This window comes from Manduca sexta, chromosome 9, assembly GCF_014839805.1.
Source record: "Manduca sexta isolate Smith_Timp_Sample1 chromosome 9, JHU_Msex_v1.0, whole genome shotgun sequence".
Taxonomy (NCBI): Eukaryota; Metazoa; Arthropoda; class Insecta; order Lepidoptera; family Sphingidae; genus Manduca; species Manduca sexta.
In genome coordinates this window covers 2,418,459-2,441,504 of record NC_051123.1, presented here as the reverse complement: position 1 = coordinate 2,441,504, position 23,046 = coordinate 2,418,459, and the positions used below count along the sequence as shown (strand labels likewise).

The following is a 23,046-nucleotide window of genomic DNA, read 5'->3' as shown; positions in this document are numbered from 1 at the left end:
TCAGATAAATATAGAAAAAACAAAAAATCTCTCTCTTTTTTATTTAAAAAATATGGGTTCAAAGTGTACGTATTATTCGTTAATGACTTGGAACAAGCATCGCAATTCATGGCTGACGTAAAGACGGTAAACAGCGTGCGTAAACGTTTTTGATGTTAGAAAATAACAAACACTTTTTATTATTACTGTTTCATACTGGACGTATAGTTCAAATTCTGTAATGATATAGGTACGAGTATATTGTTTGATTTTAAAAGACATACAAACCTTTTTTAAATACTTAGCGTTATAAAGAAATATTTCACATAATATTGTGTATCCGGGGGTGATAAGTGCATTCTGGAAGGTATGAAGGAACGAATCCCTCCTAGATGAATTTCGTTCACGGCGGCCGATCTCAACGGAGATCAGCCAGGTACGCAGGAGATATTATAGTGCACAAGTGTGTGCGCAATACGCAGGTGCACTCTCTGTTCCTTCACGCTCATAGTCCGGTGAGACGGCAATCCGACATGACCGGAGAGAAATCAGGTGCAGGACAAACGGCTTTACGTGCTTTCCGAGGCCAGGAGGTATCACACCGCCACCTTCCTGACTCCGAGCTGCGACTGAGTAATTTTTAAGAGGGAAAAACCCAGTCACAATTTTTTGGCCTGACCCGGTATTCGAACCAGGACCTCAGCGCGATAGTCGTACTTGTACCGTGTACAATCAGAACTACGCCGCCGAGGCAGAGTGGAGAAAGGAAGGTATAGGAGTCCTACTGACAAGGAAACTAATAGCATGTTTCTTAGTGAAAGAAAATACTGAGAAATGGACGTCAGAGCCAAGAACAACGAAACTAGTTTTGTTTCATATATTTCATATTTTTTATTATTATGAATTTATTTGCCTCATTTTTGAAATGCCGAGATGAAAGTGGTGTCGTCATAAAAGAAAATCCAGAAAAATGATATTTGATGTTCCCTCTTTTATTAAACGAGTTTAAACTCAAAGCGAGTAATGGAAGCAATAAAACGGGGATAAACTATGTGAAAGTAACGCAAGAGAAATATAAAACAAAACTCTAAAAACAATAGTACACCCGTTAGACTTAATTTTTGGAGGAAAAATATAGCTCTCTGAAAGGGAAGTTTAAAGATAAACTATATTTTTTTCCACATAAGTATTGTGTTCAAGATGATTGCCGACTAGGCATTATAGGTACTTAGTCACTACATGTAAAATACACGCCGAATCGAGAACCTCCTCCTTTTTTGAACTCGGTTAATAGAATGTGGATAAAGAAGAGAAAATAATTTAAACAATCCCAACTTTCTATTTCGTATTTATTAACATATTACGTTTGTAGGCAGCAGGGGTTAGAATACCTCCCCGGGTGCCACCCCACTCTACGCCGCCACTGTAGTGGGTGCTTCGGTGGTACTGGATGCTGTGGTGACACTGGGTAATGTGGTAGCAGTACCGCTGGAGCCTCCGAGCACCTGCTGGAGAGTGTTTGTCAACGTGTCCAATAAAACCAGACCGAAACCTGTGTTCAGAACACACGCCAGCACCTGCAACAAATGTATGAGAGTGATACAATTTTACATTTTATAAAGAGCAAACGAGAAAGTTGGTATGCTGTTGTAAATTACTTCTATACCTACAGTTAATTGTAGTAGATTAAGTTAAGCACGTAAAGCCGTTGGTCCTGCGTCTGATTCCTGTCAGGTCATGTCGCATTGCTGTCTCACCGGACTATGTGAGTGAAGGAACAGATAGTGCTTGTGTTGCGCACACACTTGTGCACTATAATATCTTCTGCGTGGCTGATCTCCGTTGAGATTGGCCGCCGTGGCCGAATATTCGGTTAGGAGGATTCTTGTTAATTAAACATATGCAATGTACTTTGTCTAAAGTTATAAATAACATTATTCGTATACATACCATTATTATTTGCATAATGATCTTCATTGTTAATGAGGTTATAATTCTTGTAGTTCCCTTCGCCTTTATCGGGTTCTGATACTGTTGCTTTCTAGTGGCCCGTTTTATACTAAAAATAAACAAAAGCATGCTTTTATGCATTGTGTTCATCTTTTACGTAAATGTATTGTATAATTATTATTTATTTGTTTCTATAGTATTATTATTTTTAAAACCATTTGTGTAAACAGTACAGAATGTATGTGACGTAGGTTCTCAACATTACGCGCCATTTAGTTTGTTGACTTCTATTTTTTTGTTATACGCCTATGTAAGTTGCATTGTGTATTCTATTTGTACCGCTAAACAACAGATCTGATAATTAATGAAGAATATTAAAATTATGAGACTTAATATTATAGGATGGCGGTCACGACGTAGTATCGTCATTTATTACTTACGTTGTGATCAGTACATCTCTATGAAGTTTATTTTATTAACAACCACGACTCCCTCCGTCAGATGAAAGAAAATTCCACAATTTAGATTTATAAAAATAACAGACTGCCTCGGTGGCGTAGTTGTACTGAATGCGCGGTACGGCAGCGCTCTGAAGTCCTGGGTTTAAATCCCGGGTCGAGTGTTATTTGGGATTTTCTGCTTAGTCCAGAGACTGGAATTTGTGCCCGATATGGCAATAGGCTCGCCCCACATCACATCATGGGACGGAACACTTAACGAAAAGTAGGTGCCCTGGTTGCGCCTTTGCATACCTCTTCGGGGGTAAATGCGTGATGTGTGTGTGAAATTATCATAATAACTCAATGAGGAATCAAAATATTTTTAAAAGAAAATGTGTTCTTCCACGTATATGATTAAAACACTTCATTCTTGTCCATCAGTCGAATTAAACGTGCACCGGTATTCGGCGAAGGTAAAAGGTTGAGAAACTTTAGTCCACTATTAGCCGTTATTAATAGTTTTAAACATAAAGTATTAATAAAAACATGTTTACAATTTAATTAAAGCTTCTATAAAGGACATAATTTACTAAGTGTTACTCGCGGCTCTCCCCGGATTTAATAACTTTCCTAAAATAATTTATCTGCGTGATTTTCCGGCATAAAAACCAAACTAAAAGCTATTAGCTGTTTGCCAAATTTCATCATAATTTGTTCTATGGTTTTTGCGTTCACTCAAAACAAATATTGAAATGAATAGATTTGGGTGGAATTGGCTTGCAAGAAGACCCTGAGTTCTTACAACAGGACAATATAATTACTATTCGACCCAAAGAATAATAGAATACTTTAAGAATTGAAACAAAAACAAAATATTTTCTGCGTTTATTTTACTTAAACATAACTGTACAAACTTAACATTAAATATGTGCTATAGATACATACATGTACAAATGATATATATTTTTATTAGTATAATATGCATGGCAAAATACATGAGGGCTAGCGTGCGCTAGGGTTTTTTTTCACACGATATTTTTATTGCAATGTGCGTTCTCCCTAAACTATCGTTATTATACCTTGAAAAATTCGGAAAGATCCCTGTGACAGCTGTTAAATAAATTAGTATCGAATTTTTTAAATTTTAATCGATCGAAAACATGTTTCAATTTATAGTTAATAGTATTTCACTAATTACATTTCAAAGCAATTAACCTGCAGTAAAATATTGTACGTTTTTGTTTGTTCAAAGGTTTTTAAAGCTATGTAGTAATAATAATTATTTGTTTTGATTTATTGTTGACTAAATCGATAACAGAAAACGTTACTATAATATACTAGCAGTTCTAACTATAAAATATGATATTTTTTCGAGTACCTTCTACATATAAAATATGGTATTTACAGGCATAATTTCAACGAGAGCTATCGCAGGACTTATCTTTAATTTTACAAAGTATACACACACCCCTTAATTAAAACACGACTTTTGGCAAGAATATTATAAAGATGTTAAACAAAAGGGTTATCAACATAATCTTCACATATAACGAGGATGAGTCCTAACTTGAACACTGAAATGATAGCTTCGTAGTGTCTGATCAAACCTTATTCGTCTCAGTAGTAGAGGAGGCCTGTGCCCAGTAGTGGGACAGTATATAATACAGGGCTGAGTTTATAGTTAGTTAGTTATTATTAAGTATATAATATATAAAATCTGCAATTTTTTTTAAATTCACATTCGAATTGGTTAGCACTGTAGATGAGGAAGAATAAAACAATAACAATTGGCAATGAACGTCAAAATGGTAACAATCCGTAACAATACTGATTCATTTCTAAATTAGTAAGACGAATTCGATGTGTGCCTTCTAGATTCTGCCACTCAGCATCTTCGTAGTCATACTCATATGAAGTGAGTTGATTTTGACATTAGTGTCGCCATTCGTGCGACCGAAGTGTGCGTGCTGTGACGGCGACTGGCGACGGTTTTTAAAACGAGAGTATATACATAGAATACAGTTTGTAAATGTAAAATTCACAATAATTTTACAGTTTGTTGAAATATATTTAGCTTAAAACTAATTACCTACTCCTATCTGTCACCTTTAAGGAACGGTGCATATTTCTTCAGGGACTAAGGGTCTAAAAGCATTTAGACTGGTTTTACTGCTTAAGAACAACAATGGGAGCACACACGGACATACCAAACACACAGACATCGTATAGCTGAGGATTGGTACTACTGACATGAGACATCCCTTCATGGGCTATCCGCAAACGACATCAATGGAATTGAATTTTTAGACCCCAGTCCCTCGTCATACGTTGTCGACACTTTAGTGCCAATGTGTGACGTAACTTATGAATGGCTCCTTACAATATGCTGCTGGAATCGTGTCGCGTACATTTTCTTCATAATTGAATAGTACACGAACGAGACCCTGGAACCCACACTATCCTTACAAACTAGAAAGTCGACAATCACTTCACTTTTAGAAGAAACTATTTATTTGTCCTGTGCATCACTTTCATCATTATGTTGGATATGAACCTCTGCACGGGCATCTCCACCATGAGCGTGAGGGGTAACGCGATCAGGTAAGACACCAGCATCGTTGAGACGAAGTCCATACCCTGGAACAAATCCAATGTTAATGTAGCCCTATGAATTTTTATACGTACACGACAAAGCTAATCAACTACACACCGATTTTTTGTCTCGTGTACGGTTTTCGGTCTCCGGGAGGATACATATATCCTACCATTAGCAACTGGGTATAATGAGTCTTAGTATGTAATGGTTAAGGGTGAAAACTACTATGTAGTATCACGTAGTGTGTTACAAAGTCATCGGTGGACTTGCTGTTGTTAATGGTCAGTCGTGTCGTTTACAACGAGCGACTTGCTTTCGTCATACCATTGTACAAAAAGTCATCTAATGTAACAGTATGAATTGAATTGAATGTTTCTAAACTTGAATACAAGGCAGGAATATAACAATCCATAGACGAGTACCTAGGACTTCGAAAGTCCACACATGGTAGATACCAAGACCCTATTGTAATATATACATGAGCAAGTACTCACGACTTCGATAGTGGAGGTGATGGTGGGCTGCGGGCGCGCGGCCACGAAGGCCATGTCCACGCACCAGTGCACCATCAGCACCGACAGCGACATGCGCCCCGCCGCGTGCCACCCGCGCCAGTTGAAGAACTTCAGCAATATGCCTGCAGCACAACCAGTGGTAAGCGAGGTTTAGGTTACTAACAAAACTTGAGTTCCGCTAGTGATTTTTTAGTATAAACAATCGTCAAGCAGATTATTGCAAAATTTATGTTTGCTGGAGTTGGCGCGAGTCGCGTATGTGTCGAATATTGTAAACGCATCACGAAGTTCTTTCGTAATATATTACTGCAAAAATTGCTAGCGTAATATCACATCTCGGGTGATAATTTCCGAGATAGAGGTCGTAAGTTCAAACCCGGACTCAGAAATTGCCGATGGAAAGCATTGGATGAGGAATCCACTCATCGGCCGGGTGACATGATAGGCCAAGACTCCAACATGACATGATGAAATCGTACACAGCTTTTTTAACGGAAAAATAAATTCTATATCACCCCTTCAAAGAAGTCGAATGATGTAATACTTACTTTCAACCTGATTGAACCCTCCCAAAAGCAAAATGGCGCAAAGTATGCTGAAGACGGGCCTCTCAAAGGCGACGTATGCAGCGACAAACTCGGGCGAGGTGTACTGCCGCGCCCAGTTGCCACCCAGAATCCACGAGATGGTCAGCGGCAGGGCCAGGTGGTACGGCAGCTTGAACCACTGGAAGATGGAAGACGGTTAATGTCTTTGTAAATAAGAGCTACTTTCTAATGATGACTATAATATAACTAAGTTTACAACGCTGGTATGACTTTTTAGGGATGGGAGATATCTACAATTACATACATACTATCTCCTCTTAAGTTTTCATCCGGTGAACATTATTTTTAATACAGCATAATTATAAACCATTGGCTCCCGATTCTGCTGATAAGTCTCTGTCAGGGATAAAAAAGTACGCAGTTCCCACACACTCACACACACACACGTCTTTTCACACTCTGGAATAATGAAGCTTTCCACGCAAGAATTTAGAGAATCAAATCTACGAAAAAAATATCTTACACTCTAATTAAGACTATTAATACTTTTGTTTTCAATATGGTTTATAATTTTGTTTCTGTACAGACACTGCAAAGTAATCCCACTGCTACTGAGCGGGGCCGTGATAATGTCGGCTGACGACAGATGGGTATCACTGGCCAGTTATTACCGTGACAGTGGACAGTTTGAAGCCGCTCTCCTGCATCTCGAAGTGTACATGTGCGAGGAGCAGGCCGATGAGACAAGCGGGCAGGCTGCCCCACGGAGACATGTACAGCCCGGAGAACGACGGCGTGTCGTAGTACAAGTTGCGCAGGTTTCTGACAAACAACAAGATTAGCGTATTGTGGCCATATTGTTGAATATACGGTTTTATGAGTTCTTGCTAGTATTTACAGACAGGCGTTATCAGAAAGCTATTGATTGGACATTTTTATCATTTATGTCTATGTGTCAATAATTCAACTTTCTTTTTAATATGGTTCAAAGGAAAAAAACGGTCAGTCATACGGCGCAGGCTGAATACCTATACTCCTTTAGAAATATTAGTTTACGCAGTTTTAAAAGAAATAAAATGAGCATAGGCCGTTGGAGCGTTGGCCCATTAGTGAAGAGGCGCCGAGTCCAAACGCCTATAACGAATATTAGCACTAACTCAGGATTGACGAAGTAGAGAAGCGCCTGCCAGTTGAAGACGTAAGCGAGTAGCGCGTTGAGTACGCACGCGCCGACCGCCAGTGCAGTGAGCACGCGCAGAGCCGCGCGCCGCTTCCGCACCAGCACCAGCGTCAGAACCGAGCTCACCACGTACAGCTGCATGTCCACTGCTATGAACCTGTGCATGGGCAAACATACATACATACAGAACATCAAAAATTTTAATTATTTTCCCCTTTTGAAAGGCTGCCAGAAATAATATCACACACCCACTTTCGCTAGCTCTGATATGTCCCATGTAATAGAGGACGAGCCTCTTGATATTTGTAAATCGAAATACCAGATTGCGGATGCTGGTGAATCGAAAAACCTAAATGTCACTTTTCCAAACCCACTAATTGAACCGAAAAGCTCCGCACGGCAGTCATTCCATCAAACACCACTGCACCACCGAGGAAGTATAAACTGATAATATTATTATTGAGAAAATATTACAGACTAACTGTGCCCACAGCGTCGTCTGTGTAGAATCAGACGGACCCTATTCAATGCACCTCTCCGCAACACAAAAAATTAACGGCGCATGTGGCCAATCTACCCATGTGTCCATCTGTTCTCGACTTGTCCTATAATATGTTATGCAAATAAAGCCAATTTCTTTTCAATTATTGGATTTTGAATTCAATTATTGGTTTTGGCGTGATACGCCAATGAAAATTTTAGCAAACAAACAAAAAAAAATGGAATAGGTAGGTCACTAAATAGATAAACTGATAAAGTTACGTTGTCAACTTTGTCTTGAGTATATTTTGGTGATATAGTTGGTGTCCATTTTCCTGTTGTTGTTATCTAGCTGTTTAACAACATCATCAGGTGTGTCTCGCGGAAACATAGTGAAATATATCGTACCATGTCTGCACGAGACAGTGTTCTTTAGAGTCGATGAGGTTGTTGAGGAAGAAGGCTTGCGCCCAGAACTTGCGGCGGCAGACGGCGCTTTCAGTCTCTACGAGTGCGGGCCACAGCGGACCGGAGCTCACGCGCTGCCACCACGTCGCCGCGAACCCCACCACCAGCAGGTACACGGGACATATTCTGGAACATACGAGAAGTAATACTTAATACTGTAAGTTAGTGGCCTGCGATTAAATTAGTTTTGTTAGTAATATCTTCATAAACTAGAATTGCACTCTCAGAGGAAACACAAATGATAAAGTAGCTCATCTGTTGTCTTCTAAATTATGGTGAACAATATTTCCGTAGGCCTTCCTTACCTTAATGTTCAACTAAACATCATTCCTCAGGCACCTTGGATATTTAAAATCAGTTGCAATAATCTAATGGCTGAATATTTTCAGTTATAATAAACATCTATTATTCCTCACCTTGCAATTCTCTTGATGATGCAAAAAGGCAAATGCCTGAGGCTGATGTCGTGATCCTTGGAGAGGATGAGCAGGTTGTAGGCCAGCAGGAAGCTTGAGATGACCAAGAAGATTTGCACCACTGAAGTCCCGTTGAAGAACAATGTCATGTTTGGGTTGTGGGCCATCTGAACGTAAAATGTACAAATATTGATCTATACTCCTACCATCTCTTATATCTATACTTATTTATAGTTTTGAAGCCATTTTTCATGGAAAGCAAAACGAGTAATATAGTGTGGCCTGGAATGTCATATTTGACAAGCCTTCTTTTAAGTTGAGGATTTTTTTCTAAGTATTTTACCTTTTCGATGAACTCCGGGTTGTAAGAGTAGGACATGACGTGGATGACTCCGGCGTGCGTCATCATCGTCAACGTCAGCAGGAATACCCTGCAAACCAACTCATATAATAGAAAATAGTTGCTGCCATCGAATAGAATATCTGAATTTAGTGTGCCTTTTTATTTTTATAGGCACTCGTGTTGAATATTGTGTTGAAAGAGATATTAGGTGTTTTTGCTTTAGCTCGGAGTATGGAATTTGTGCTTGATATGTAGGTTCATCCCTTCTAATATTAGGAGATGGAACACACTTGGCGTAAAGTGGGTTCTCTGGTTGCACGTCTCTCTACCCATTCGAGTTTATAGGCGTGGTGGATGGTTGTCTTTGTTTTGTGCTGAATTATTGGGATTATTTATAAGAAATTTCTATCCTCACCTGGCACCTTGGACCGGCCCGAGCGCAGAAAGCCGCGGGTCCTTGTCCTCATAGGTGGCGGTGAGCCGTCTCCAGTTCGACCTTAGCGACCACACTGTTAGCAGGCTATTCTCTGAAATAGAAATCATATTTTGACCGATAAATCAAGACCATCATATACGCATCAATGTATGTGATGTTGTAACTCACATTGTTTGATACAATGCTCAATTGCTTGTAACACCTTAAAGTTATTACGGAATTTAATTTTGACTAAATGATTGTACTCACTTTTAGTATCGTCATCGAGCAATACATCATATATCGTCCCGAGAGCATTACATGCCAGCAGGGTGTACACCACCGCCGTGAGCACTCTATGCGCCAGATCCAGCGGCTCTGTGTTGTGCGCGCGCGCGTACTCCTGGGCGGAGGAGCGACAGTACTGCAACCGCTGCAAGCCAACCTTGAGCCCACGCCGGCGCGCCCAACGCGATGCGCACTGCTCGAACCGCAGCGAGCTGTTGCGCTCTTCTGCGCTTGCGCCAGCGCATCGCGAGCTCACGCAGTAGCCGCGATGTAGCTGCGTGCGGTTGAAGTTGTTCACGTCCTTGGAGTATTCCTGAATAGAAACATTTTTGTTAAGATCCTGATTAAAGAAATATTCTGTATACACAGTGGAATTTAATTCAATGCTATCCTGAAACGCACGTAGTCAGTCAATGACATACAATAAATCTACAATGCAATAACGGAAAAACAAAGCGGCCTGTATATATGACACACTCACATAGTTCCATATGACACATTGAAAAATCGAACTCTCATAGCATCTGGCAGCTTAATGCTTTAAATATGTTAATGTCGGTCATATTATTTTATGACAAATAATAATTTTCAAGCTATGTTATTATCTCGGCAAATATGTTTTGAATGTAAAGATATGAGCTCGTGGCCATAAGGAAGGCGGCGTGAGCCCTTAACTCACGGATACGAGATAAAAAAACAAAGGCGTGCCATATTTATGGGGTCAGGTTTTTGAATAGCCACTGAATTTATAATATGTGATCCTATTGTGCTTATTGTTTGTATGGGTACGGGAAAATTACCCCTCAGCATCTGATGGCAAGTGGAGTCTCACCACATAGAAGGTTGACCGACGAGAGAAGGTAATCCTCCTATCCTTCATTAATTATTAAGTCCGTCTATATACATACAAATACAATACATATCAATTATAGACAAACGCTACCACTCAAGCACTTTGAAATTCGACTGCGTCTTGAAATAACGAAATTTTATGTACCATATATAGATATATGGTACATAAAATTTTGTTTTAGATAAAACAGGGTTATACCTCAAGAAGTAAAATTTATCTACGGTTCGGCTTTTCAAATAGAAAATATGAAACATGATAAGTTTAAATAAGTAAATTGTGAAGTCTACCATCCCGTACTAAATCAGCGTGGTCAACTAAAAGCTAAAGCTTTTGGAAGACGTAGTATCATGTCCAGCAGTAAGACAGTGAGTTACCTTCATCTGATCGTAAAGCGGGTTCGGTGCGATGCCGGGCGTGACGTGGAAGGTGCCGAGGCAGTAGAGTCCATCGGGCTGGGAGAGGCAGCTTTCGTAGTCGTCCAGGTGGAACAGACGCGGGAATCGTGCGTATTCTTCATCTGGAATATAAGATTTACTGAAGATAAGACATGGGTGGGATACCACTGGATTGTCGCCGTATATGTGACGAACTAACATGCTAAAATTAAAAACAGAATATAAGAATAAAGACCTTTTTATCCTGGATCATTATCAAGAAACACAGTCGGGAATTATTTTGACAACTGTTTCGGAGACACATAGATAATATTTTATTTTATGTTGCACTAGCTTTTGCCCGCGGCTCCGCCCGCGTTATAAAGTTTTTCAGGCTAAAGTATTCCGTTATAAAAGTAGTAGTTTCCCGGGAGCCTATGTTCTTCCCAGGGTCTCAAACTGTCTCCATACCAAATTTCATCTTAATACGTTGGGTAGTTTTTGAGTTTAACATGTTTAGGCAGACGGATGCAGCGGGGGACTTTGTTTTATAATATATTTTTTAGAACTTTTTAAGAGGAACAATCCCGTCATACATCATTGTTGCATAACTTTAACCGTTTACGCAGCGCACGCAACGGACGCTCTCAAAACTAATAAATTGTCCCCGTTTTTGCAACATGTTTCATTACTGCTCCGCTCCTATTGGTCATAGCGTGATGATATATAACTAAGACCACTCCACAAACAAAGGGCTATCCAACGCAAAAATATTTTTCAATTTGGACAAGTAGTTCCTGAGATTAGCTTTTACTGCTCTGCTCCTAATGGGTATAGCGTGATGATATATATATAGCCTATAGTACTCCACGAACAAAGGGCTATCCAACGCAAAAAGAATTTTTCAGTTTGGACCGGTATTTCCTGAGATTAGCCATTACTGCTCCGCTCCTATTCGGTATAGCGTGATGATATATAGCCTATAGCACTCCACGAACAAATGGCTATCCAACGCAAAAAGAATTTTTCAGTTTGGACCGGTATTTCCTGAGATTGGCCATTACTGCTCCGCTCCTATTGGGTATAGCGTGATGATATATAGCCTATAGCACTCCACGAACAAAGGGCTATCCAACGCAAAAAGAATTTTTCAGTTTGGACCGGTAGTTCCTGAGATTAGCGCGTTCAAACAAACAAACAAACAAACAAACAAACTCTTCAGCTTTATATAATAGTATAGATTTAGTTGTTGTATTGCATACAAAATACAAAGTATTGGATTATACAACGATCTGTAAACTTGTGACTAGAGTTTGGTCAGACGTGTCCCTAATGTTAAGTGTAATAATTATTATAGGTAATTTTCATAGATTTTAAAGGATTCCAACTTATCCTATAATAAGAGAGAACGATGCCAGGGAAGAATATTTTAAATGAACCTAACTTTAAAACAAAATATATGAATATTTACATATCCTTAGCGGTGCAATTTTAGTGCAATAATTTATCAAAATTTCATTTTCTTTAAAGAGTATTAAACATCCTTTTTCGGATGATATACTTTTAAATAAATGTCTATGTAGGTAATATAAATAATCAGTAAGGTTTATGTTATTATTATAAACTATATAAAGGGACTGTCCGTTTTGTTTTAGCCAGTTTTTGATTTACGCGGCTATAAGGAAATTACTGAAATGATATTGAATATACGAAATATTAAAATTAATACAAATCTCGACGTTTCCTAGTAGTAAATCATGATATATTTTTATAAATTTATTTTGAGTAACATGTAGGGTGCGTTGGGTAATGCCGGGTCATTACATAGTTTCAAGATTACTGCTAAAACCGGCAACATTTCCTAAAACTGACGACGCAGAAGTGCTATTTTTTTTTAATCTGGCCACAATATTCGTTTTGATTATAATTTAACAGTACGGTCCCACTAGGATATATAGTATAATACATACATAGTGATAAAATACTAACATTTTTTTTTATCAGTCTGACGGACGAAAACAACTCTTGATTTGCTGGCATCAGTCCTCCTGTGCGAAAGTATGCCTACGCAAGGAGCATTCTTTAGCTTTATATTTGACCCAATTTAAAAGTAAGAATGTAACTTTAAGTTTTGCGATTCCTATCTTCCTACAACCGAAATCTAAAACATGAATACCTGAATCGCCGAGAGGCTTTTTCCATGCTCATGTAAAAAATAATAAATGTCATCATCATGGCGTAATTAATAGCCTAATTAACACGTGGAGTTTTTAGATATTGATTAAATCATGAATAAAAATAAAAGACGATTTTAAGATTAATGAAACAATTAGCATCGCGTACAATTGCTACGTAATTATCACGTATCTCACAAATTATAATTTAAAATAACAATTCAAACCATCAAGCCGAGCATCGGTACCATTTTTTGACTCTTCTGTAACTTCGTTGTGTATAACGCAAGAATTTTGAATTTTCAGAGGTCAAGTTGATTATCACTGGCTATAAACTGAAACGTTATGAAGTTGCTACCGTTATCGAAACCGCTTCCCATCGCCAAATGCCAACTGGTTCGTTAAATATTAATTGATTAGTGGAAGAATAATGTTATTTTATATTTAAATTATAAAGCTGTTTTCGGATGTAGGCAATTTGCGTTTTACAGCAGCACTGAGTCGCTGATGGTCAAATTACTAATCAAGTCTTAAACTATGTTAGCAATACAACAGCAACTTTATTATTTTTATTATATTTTGTTACAGGACTAATGTTTCTTGGAATCATAACTGATGCGCTATAGCTGTATGCTGTGTCTGTGATATAAAAGTATGTGTAGATGCCAACCATTAGGTATTTCCGTCGCCCAACAATGGGAAAAACTTGGGTTCCTGTTTGCAAGAGAGCGTACCCATGCACCTCTGACTTTTTTAACACACTACATTACAATTATTGCTATTTTTATTAATACTTTGATAAAGCACAGTGTCAGCTATTTTATAGTTTACTTTAACTTTGTTTATTTAATAGCTAACTGAAGTGCAGTTCTACCTACACGTCAATAGTTAATTAATACATTCACTCGTTCTGTTGGACCTCCCTCCACTTACCATTAGGTGCGGTGGTGTCACTTTGTCGTGCTTGTATTAAAAAATTATAATAATATTATGTTTTATAATCTTGTGTCCGTCCACGGGATCAGCCTATGTATGTTCGGTTTCGAACAGGCATAATAATTGTTTCCTATAGCGAGGGATAGTCATCTCCCTTCGACATTGCCAATCGACACTCTATCGGGACCCCAAACTGCTCAGCATCAGGTGGTCGTATAACAACAATTTCCACTACAGCCGTTGAGAGAGGTGCAATAAAGGTACCCATTAATAATAGTGTGTTCTGTCTCACGATATGAAAGGGGTCGAGCCTAACGCCATGTCGGGCACAAATTCCAAACTTCAGTCTGATACTAAGTAGAAGAACTCAATGACCGAACCGCCCAGATTTGAACCTGGGACCTCAAAGTGTTTTCATACTGCGCACGCAATACAACTACGCCACCGCGGCATGAGTATAATGAGAATATTTTCATTAATCCAAAGATAAAAGTAATAATGACCGGAAATTAGAATTACAAAATAGATACAGTTTGATTGCACTGCACTTGAAACCTGCACATCTAAGAAGTTCTCTATAGGAATTTCGAAGGTGAGTGAAGTCTACCAATCCGCACTAGGCAAGCGTGGTGGACTAAGGCCTAATCCCTCTCAGTAGTAGAGGAGGCCCGTGCTCAGCAGTGGGCAAGTATATAATACAGGGCTGATATTATTATTATTATTATTGTGTTGTATCTTTCCTGCGGGAAATCACGGCATAAAGGCCGGTCCTTTTGGAAGGCTTGCGTGGGGACATCGATCCAACACGTAGAGGCCCCTTTAAGATACATTACTCTAGTTGAGGTTTATACACCTTGCGAGTACTCTCTCTGTCTGTACTTATGGAGGAAATACAGCTAAAGACAGCGCTTGCAAGGTGCAGGGACTATTGCAGAAAAGATGGGAATTATATTGGGTCTATGGATGGGATCTAGCTGGACTGGTTGCTGGGCTATTGATTGAGACAACGGGACGCCTGCCAAGTAAAATGTCTCAATCTTATGTATTCAAGGCAGACGGTGACTTGCCCCCCACTAGATGGGCATCCCATAAGTGGCGTAAGCCAAGGACGCAACACCGGTGTGGGTGGCTTAAGGGTGTCGAGAGGTGTGCACCGATTTCACCATCGCGGGTCGCTATGGGGTCCGGGAGCGGGTTTCCGCGCTATTACGCAGATTGAGCACTTCCACCCTGGAGCTGAGGTTCTTAGCTCTTGCGACTTCCACCCCTAGCCGGCCAGTTAAGACAAGCCAAGGGTCAGGGGGTCTCATTTAGCCCCCACGGAATCAGGGAACGCGGTGTCGCCACTCACCGTCGGCTCGCCACAAAGCCGCCCCTGCGGGCTTATTATTATTATTATTATTGATTGCACTACCCTCGTCACCTCATCGGCATCAGGCCACAATAACACTGGCTGCCGAGTCAAACGGAAACTCATTGCCTTACTGCCTAGCTATAGTATAGAAAATCTGGCATGCCAAGACGGACATTTTCACATAGCATTCTACATCAAGAAAGAATATGAATAAGGAAGTTCAACAAAATAACAAATGTTCGACCTTGTCGGATTCACATTATTTGGAATTCGAGTTTGTTTTCTTTTAAGCACGTACCGAAATGGTATTTGTTATTATTTATTAATGTTGCATTTTGGATACCGTCTTAACTAAGGTAGAGCACATCGAACCTCTACCACAATACAATTTAAAATTTAACAAAATTGACATGTTACTAAATTGGTTACTCTTAATTATATGTAAAGAATTTATTGTATTACTAGCTGACCCGACAGACATTGTCCTGTCTATCATTTTGCAGCACGCATTCTGTCAATCGCTGACAGTTATGTAAAGTTAATTTTGTCGTTAAGTTTTCTTAAATTTATTAATTTACCGCGCAATTTTTTGAACTATTTCTTTCATAAGATACTTCTCCTGACAATAACAAACACAACAAAAAAAAAAACATAGTGAAATCGGTCCAGCCGTTCACGCGTGATGGCGTGACCAATGGAAATAGGGATTCATTTTTATATTCCATAAATCAATTCAATCAATAATATTTACCATATGTGTATACTACTAAAGGTATTCTATGATGAATATTTTTGCGGGAAAATAGGCTGTAATGCAATCGCAAAAGATTTTTTTAGCGTTTGCTTCTACGCTGCACAGGGTATGTAAGTAATAAAAAAGTAATACAATGCATTTGTCTGGATACGGAATTAGAATCTTTCGATTAAATTATTTTAAAACCGGGGGGGGGGGGCGGAAACCTATAAAAAAGACCTTCTGCTCATGTAATACAAAAAAATAATAAACAACTTATAGATATTCCCATAAACAATTGTATGTGCGTGAATATTAAATTATAAAAAAAATAAGCATTGATAATAAAAAAATTATAGTGGCAATTGAATTAATTCTTTATTAAATTAAAAGGCGGAAACTATTATACTATTTCACATGGGTTGTATTGTATCTAACACTATTCAGTTTTTTTCGCATAAAACCGTTTACTTCCTGTACAGGGTTACATGTTCTGAAGGGCGCGGATGGCCATTTAGTCCGAAACAGAACAATTACTCAACAAATTCAATCATTCACATTTATGGAATACTTGTGAATATATAATAATCTCCGGTAGTTAAATGACGTTAATTCATAAATCGAACTAATCATAACCGCAAATTGGCCATATTTTTTTCAACTACGACATGTTGACAATATCAAAGTTAATAATGGAAATTTATTCCGAAGGTGACAAATATTCGCCCGAGTGTTCTGCATTTATTATAAATCGACCATGAATAGAAAATAATCCTTATATTTGCCCATTTTATATTCTATGGACCTCACTCAGGGCCATCGACCGATCAGAGCCGGGGGTTCCGGCAGGGTCAGCAAACCAATTAGAAATTAGCAAAATGATATACAACATCACTACGCACTAGTAACACAAGACAAAGCTTGAAAAACAAAATTAAACATTCTACAAAATAATGCTTATACCCTGAAGTAGCTAAGAGAGAAGTAGCAAAGAGCTTTAAAAGTAAACAAAATGCTCAGGAAAACTGTTTAGTTAGGATTTCGTAGCCTTATCTACTGGCGCCTTACATACGTATTATGGTGAACGTACATTCAACATTTCCATTAGAAGAAGAGGCCTACAACAACGGATCAAGTTAATAATCAACTTTTGTAATTTAATGGGCAAAATATTTGACAATAAACATCTTAAACAGGAAACTAAATGAGATCAGTGTAAAGATAATAATGAATAACAAGTAAAGGAATGGTGGATGCTGTAGGTATGAACGAACTGGTCCATCCGGTGTGCTACATTATGGAAAATCCTACCGCGCCCATGAGAAACGGCGCGAGATGCTACGACTCACAAAATCACCTGTAGGTGACGTCATTACCGACATCCACTACTTCAAATTAAAATTGTACAAAATATAACAAAAATATTAAGAAATACTTTACAAAAATATATTAGAATTTGACTGAGATTACTTAGTTTGTTCTTAGCATTGTTTGTGAAACATTGAGTAAAAGCTTTGTTTATATTTACATTAACTAAGAACAGCAAATATATTACACTCCCGACAATGCGCAAACAGAACAGTTAGCAGAGCAATTAGTAGGTAAAATAAAATTATAAAATGTATAGTATTTAGTAGAACGTTCCATCCGATAAAATAAAACAAGACGGACTATGAAGTAAATTCAACAGCACTGACGTATTAAGTGCCCTGCGACCACAAAAACTGCGAAGTCTTCGAAACGTGGGGGAAAATTATAATATAAAAACCGCGATATAATCCGTAAATTATTTTTATTTCAATTTCTATAATTCGCGTTAACATAAAAAATCATTATGCAGTTGCGTATTAAAAGTTGTGTTTCTTTAGAACTTTACAATACTCAACTTTTGGTTAGATTGTTATTTTATGAATAAGTTTTATCGAAAGATTAAATATTCAACCTAAACTTTAATAGTCCGTTTAATTATTAAAGTTTAGGATCTAATTTGTGTGTAGATCTAATATTATAAACACGAAACTGACCCTGTGTATTACGCTTTTATGGCAAAATCATTGAACACATTTATTGTTTGGTTTACCATGAACCTTAAAAGAAGTCAAAGGATACTCTAAAATTAAGTCAATAACATTTAATTTTCCTTAAACAAGCTCTTCATGTGATATTAATAAAATATTTTAAAAACTTTCCGGTAACTACACGCACGCAGGCGAACGATTGAAATGATCCGCACTGGTTTTTTATGACATATTTATGTGTAACAAACATTTAATAGTTAACAGTAATTAATGATATAAAACTAATAATCTACACCAATATGTATTATAAACAAGATTTTTATGTATAAGGTCATATCTGGAACTAATGAACGGATTCTAAAAAATATTTTAGGTCCAACAGACGTCTTGCCCCAGACCGGGGTCTATGTAGGCTGCGTTTGGCATTGACTACGTTTCAACATTATAGACCTCGACAATAGCGACACCTATCGGGTTCAGAACTATCCTATCTTCCAAGCTGGAACCTACCAGACACATTCACAAAATTTCATTAATATCGATTAGGTAGTTTAGCAGATTAGTGCTGACGACATGTGCGCCAATTACTGTAACTTAGTTGCACTACGTCTACCACCTTGCCAAATGTACGAGCAAGAAGTTGACATATCGCAATCAGCAGAACAGTAACAGCAGCTATCAACGTATGAAAAAACAATGATACGTATGCATAAGACTGGGTGTTGCCCGCAGCTTTGCCCGTGTGAAAAGCTCTTTCCGACAAAAAACCCTGTAACGTAAAATAAATGTAGCTATCAATTAAAAAAAGTAGAAAAAGTTCCGTTACTTCCTACGGGAGCAAATTACTGGGATAAAGATAGCCTAAGTGTTAATTCAGGTCGTCTCTACATGTGTACCAATTTCACCCAAAACCAAAACAAGTTATTTCTTCGTTTACTTCTAACAAACATACGAACGCACAAACATTTTCACAAACTTTCGCATTTATTATATTAGTAAGGTGTAGGTAGGTAAGATTAAAATTCTATATTTGGAAATTGGCGCGCGCGCATGGTGTCGGAAACTGAAACTAGTAAACTGTATGTAAATTGTAATTATACAACATACGTAACTGTAAATTTGAAATAAAATAATACACTGAGCTTTGAATGTATCTGCAGGGCATTTATGGATGAATGCTTTATCATTTACTGGTGGTAGGTCTCTCATATGTGAGCCGCCTGGGTGGGTACTACTGCAATGTCTATTTCTGCTGCTAAGCAACAGTGTGTAGTCACTGTTGTGTTCCGGTTTGGAGAATATTGTAACCAGTATAAATACTGGACATAATAAGACTTAACGTCTCATGTCTGAGGCGAGCGCAGTGGAATACCAAACAATACTTTGTAATTCAAGGTGTTGGATGGTGTTTTTACTGTTTACGGGCGGTCGTATCGCTTACCATCAGGCGAACAGCAAGCTCGGCTTGTCATTAAGAGCAATTAAAAAATAAATAATAAAAGTAGTCTGAGCAAATCAAACCGCTATTATTTGAATACTTTGTATGGATTGTCTGAGTGGATGCGAAAAAAATATATTATTTAGTGTGATATTGAATTAGAAGTGAGGCTGTAATGTTGATTTAAAGTGAATTGAATAGCGACATTGATTAATATTATAAAAGTATGATAGATATATTTAAATTTTACTCAATATAATAAGTAGTTAAAAATAAGTAAAATTTTTAGTAGAATAGTATTCATTTTATGTCAAATGGTTGCTCAAAAAAAATGATGGTGCTTATTTTTTAAGTTTTCCGAAAGTTTGTCCTGCGTACACAAGCTCACTCATGGTCACTGAGCTTTTTCATTAATTTCACGCTAAGAATCCAATATCCGACTACATTTGACGCAAATGAATCTAAAGCAACGTACGTGTATTTTATGAATTTAAAGATTCATATATTTGCCGCTGGGGACCGAACACACAGCTCCACAAAGAACCGTCACTAATGCAAAAATTTGTTATTTTTTAATTTAAATGTAACATACACAACCCACCACCAAACATCCCCTAAAATCCGCTCAAAATTCCAAAATTCAGCCATTACCGGACACGGCAGCCGCGCCACCGACAGCGGCGGCGGCGAGGGCCAGCGCGAACACTAACATGGCGACACAGCTCACTCACAACACAGCACGCACGGTGACTGAACACCGCTCGACACGCAACGTGTATATAAACTTAATACACTACAGTAACGGCATGATTGATTTGGTTCCTTTGAGATGGGTTCCGCATGTTTTGGGTTCCGATATTTTTAAACTGCGTGTGCTAGAAGGATATTGTTTTCCAATGGGTAAGTATTTTCAAAAAAGGTGTTATGCCCTAAGAGTATTTTAAGTGGGAATAAACTAATAACCATATTTACTAGTAAAGTATTTTGTTTATAATAATGTGATATTTTATACATACCTAGGTTTCCCGAGGTCACTTGCCTTTTCGAGTCCAGATATTTCAAACAGACACCCTATGAATATCGATTATAATTTTCTAAATATCGATAATTACGTGATCGAAGGAAAATTCGTTATCTAACATTTCGATATAAACTCATTCATAATGCCACGGATTTTTCATCAATTCTAAACGAAATATCCCTAGATGTTCCTTATAATTATCCACGTCAAATTACAATAATACTTTACGTGGGAACCACCAAAACCAAATTGAGTTTGAACTCTAAAATTATGCCGTACATTCAACAATTTTGACTTATCCGTGGGTGATCTTTATATCACGATATTTTCGAGCAAACATTAAAAAATTACTTATTGTTTAATGTTCTAGAGTTATCTGGGTGTAAAGTTATGTACTTAAACACAAACATTTTTGTTTATTAAAAATTAACTTCTTAATATGTTTATATTAAGGTAGCAGTTTATATTATGGCTTATTCATGTTTTGTTTACATCCACGCAGGGATTTGCAACGCCATATAGCACAACCGTCCCTTTTGTTAACGAATACACGGTTTATTTAAAATAAACTAAATATTCTGTCTACTGTGGTGAACGTTGTAACTGCCTAATATGGGTGTAATATATTGTGTTGACAACTCGGTCATAAGATATAAGAAATTTTAGTTAGTGAGTAATTAATATGTATCATTGCATGTAATCAATTTTCTTTTTGATTTACTTTTAATATGGTTTAATATCAGTTTATTAATTCTTTATTTTAACTTCCACTCTGGTATGAGGGGAAATGGCTATGTATATCTCGAACTCGTCTTCATCTATCTATTTATTATAGTCACTGAGCATTATTGCGAGGTGTGTCACTGAGTGTTCATAAATTCTAGGTGCATGCACCACTATCCTATATCCTAACTTGAAAAAATTGCGGAAATGTTTTAACAATAAATAGAATAAGTAGTGATGCAGTTGTATAAAGTACGAATGCAGTGTTGATGTCTTCCATCCATCCCCTTGTCGGGCAGTAATCTTAGGTCTCTCTACTCAGTATCAGCCCTGAGCCTGGAATTTGTTCTCATATGGCGATAAGTTCGCCCCATATCGCATCATAGGACGGACACATATGACGGAAAGTGGATGCATTAGTTGTGCATATGTCTACCCCTTCGGAGATAAAAGACGTGAGTGTGCGTGTACAAAATAAGATAGTCTTCATCGCCCGGGGGGATAAGCCGACGAAAACACGAGAGATTTAGATTCAATGCCTGAAGCGACATCTGTTTGTGTCCGCGAACATTTGTTTAAAGTTTCGAGGTTTGGATAGAAGATCTTCATATGCAGGTCTTGTATCTTCGAGACCACGACTATAAATGTAAATGTTTAATGTTTATTATTAGAAACATGTGCAATTCTTTTTGTGTCATTACATTTTTAATTCTTATTTTAAAACTCTACGTTTAATAGACTGCTCTGTTATTTTTTATTTTTGAGTCGGTCAAGGCACGCATAAAGGTTGGGTGAAGATTTCAAACAGTTAATTATCGGACCTTGCCCGCACTCCACAAACTGCCAAATGTACAACTTAACAAACGAACAAAGCACGAACTCTCAAAATAATAGCATCAGGTACGAAATTCTTTAAAAGACTTGAACTTTCAAAATAAAGATTTATTTTCCTCTTGTAGCATTTGTCGCATCAAAATAAAAAAAATATTTAAGAAAAGCTTACATTTCTATAAATGGCTAGATTTTTGGAATCAATTACAGAATTTATTTGTACCTATTTACAAACTGACTTACTAATTCTATTCTCATAATTTTCGCACATAATTACCTATGCTCAGCATTTATATGAGAACCTACGGCATATAATGTGTCTGACGTCGCCACAACGTTTCGCGTGGGTTTGTCCAATACGATTTGTCTGGACCTTGTTCCCGCAGTAAAAGTCAAGGTTAAAAGTAGGGTAAAGCGTCAATGTACCAAGAAAAAAAATGGCTACTATGAAGTTTGGTTAGGTGTGGAAAGATGCATTGTTAATATAGACACATTATATTTTATTTATATTTTTTTTACGATTTATAGCCCTCTCTTTAAAAATATGTTTTTTTTATCGTGCTTTATATTAAGAATTTCAAAATTAGAGCAAAGAATCCACAGCATAATTTATTACAGAAAACATAAGGAGATATTTATATCTATTACAATACTTTAATCCACAGGATTACCCGCGCCAAATAACCGATAATTAAGGTTTTTTTTGGCCATGAACTAATTCATTGGTTTGCCGTAGGATTCTACTCTTATTCTATTAAAGTAAGTGTTTATATCTAATTTACCTTATTATATCGTACAAAATTAACAGATGACTGATCAAGACATTAAATGTTACATCATTAGATCGTCTGACGTATTTTCTCAAATTCAAATTTTGGATCGCGTGAGGAATTTTAATTTCGATCGATATTATCGTCATTTAAAAGAATTTTACACAAAGTTTACTTCCCAAATAATCTAGTTTTGGAAATAT

At 37.5% G+C, this 23,046-nt stretch overlaps 1 protein-coding gene and 1 long non-coding RNA gene across 2 annotated transcripts; both read right to left on the bottom strand.

Moving 5' to 3' along the window:
• Positions 1-1,310: 1,310 nt before the first annotated feature.
• Positions 1,311-2,040, bottom strand: LOC115448920. Its single transcript, XR_003939130.2, has 2 exons — positions 1,930-2,040; positions 1,311-1,556 (listed from the first exon to the last, which is right to left on the bottom strand). It is a non-coding gene; the product is annotated as an uncharacterized LOC115448920 (long non-coding RNA).
• A 1,214-nt stretch (positions 2,041-3,254) lies between these two features.
• LOC115448932 lies at positions 3,255-20,237 on the bottom strand. The gene is made up of 12 exons (XM_030176563.2): positions 20,150-20,237; positions 10,846-10,988; positions 9,601-9,931; positions 9,331-9,442; positions 8,916-9,003; positions 8,573-8,739; positions 8,097-8,282; positions 7,186-7,365; positions 6,700-6,850; positions 6,029-6,206; positions 5,460-5,602; positions 3,255-5,006 (listed from the first exon to the last, which is right to left on the bottom strand). Exons 1-12 carry the CDS (start codon positions 20,208-20,210, stop codon positions 4,875-4,877), a joined length of 1,872 nt encoding a protein of 623 aa, XP_030032423.2. The 5' UTR covers positions 20,211-20,237; the 3' UTR covers positions 3,255-4,874.
• Between the last annotated feature and the right edge of the window lie 2,809 nt (positions 20,238-23,046).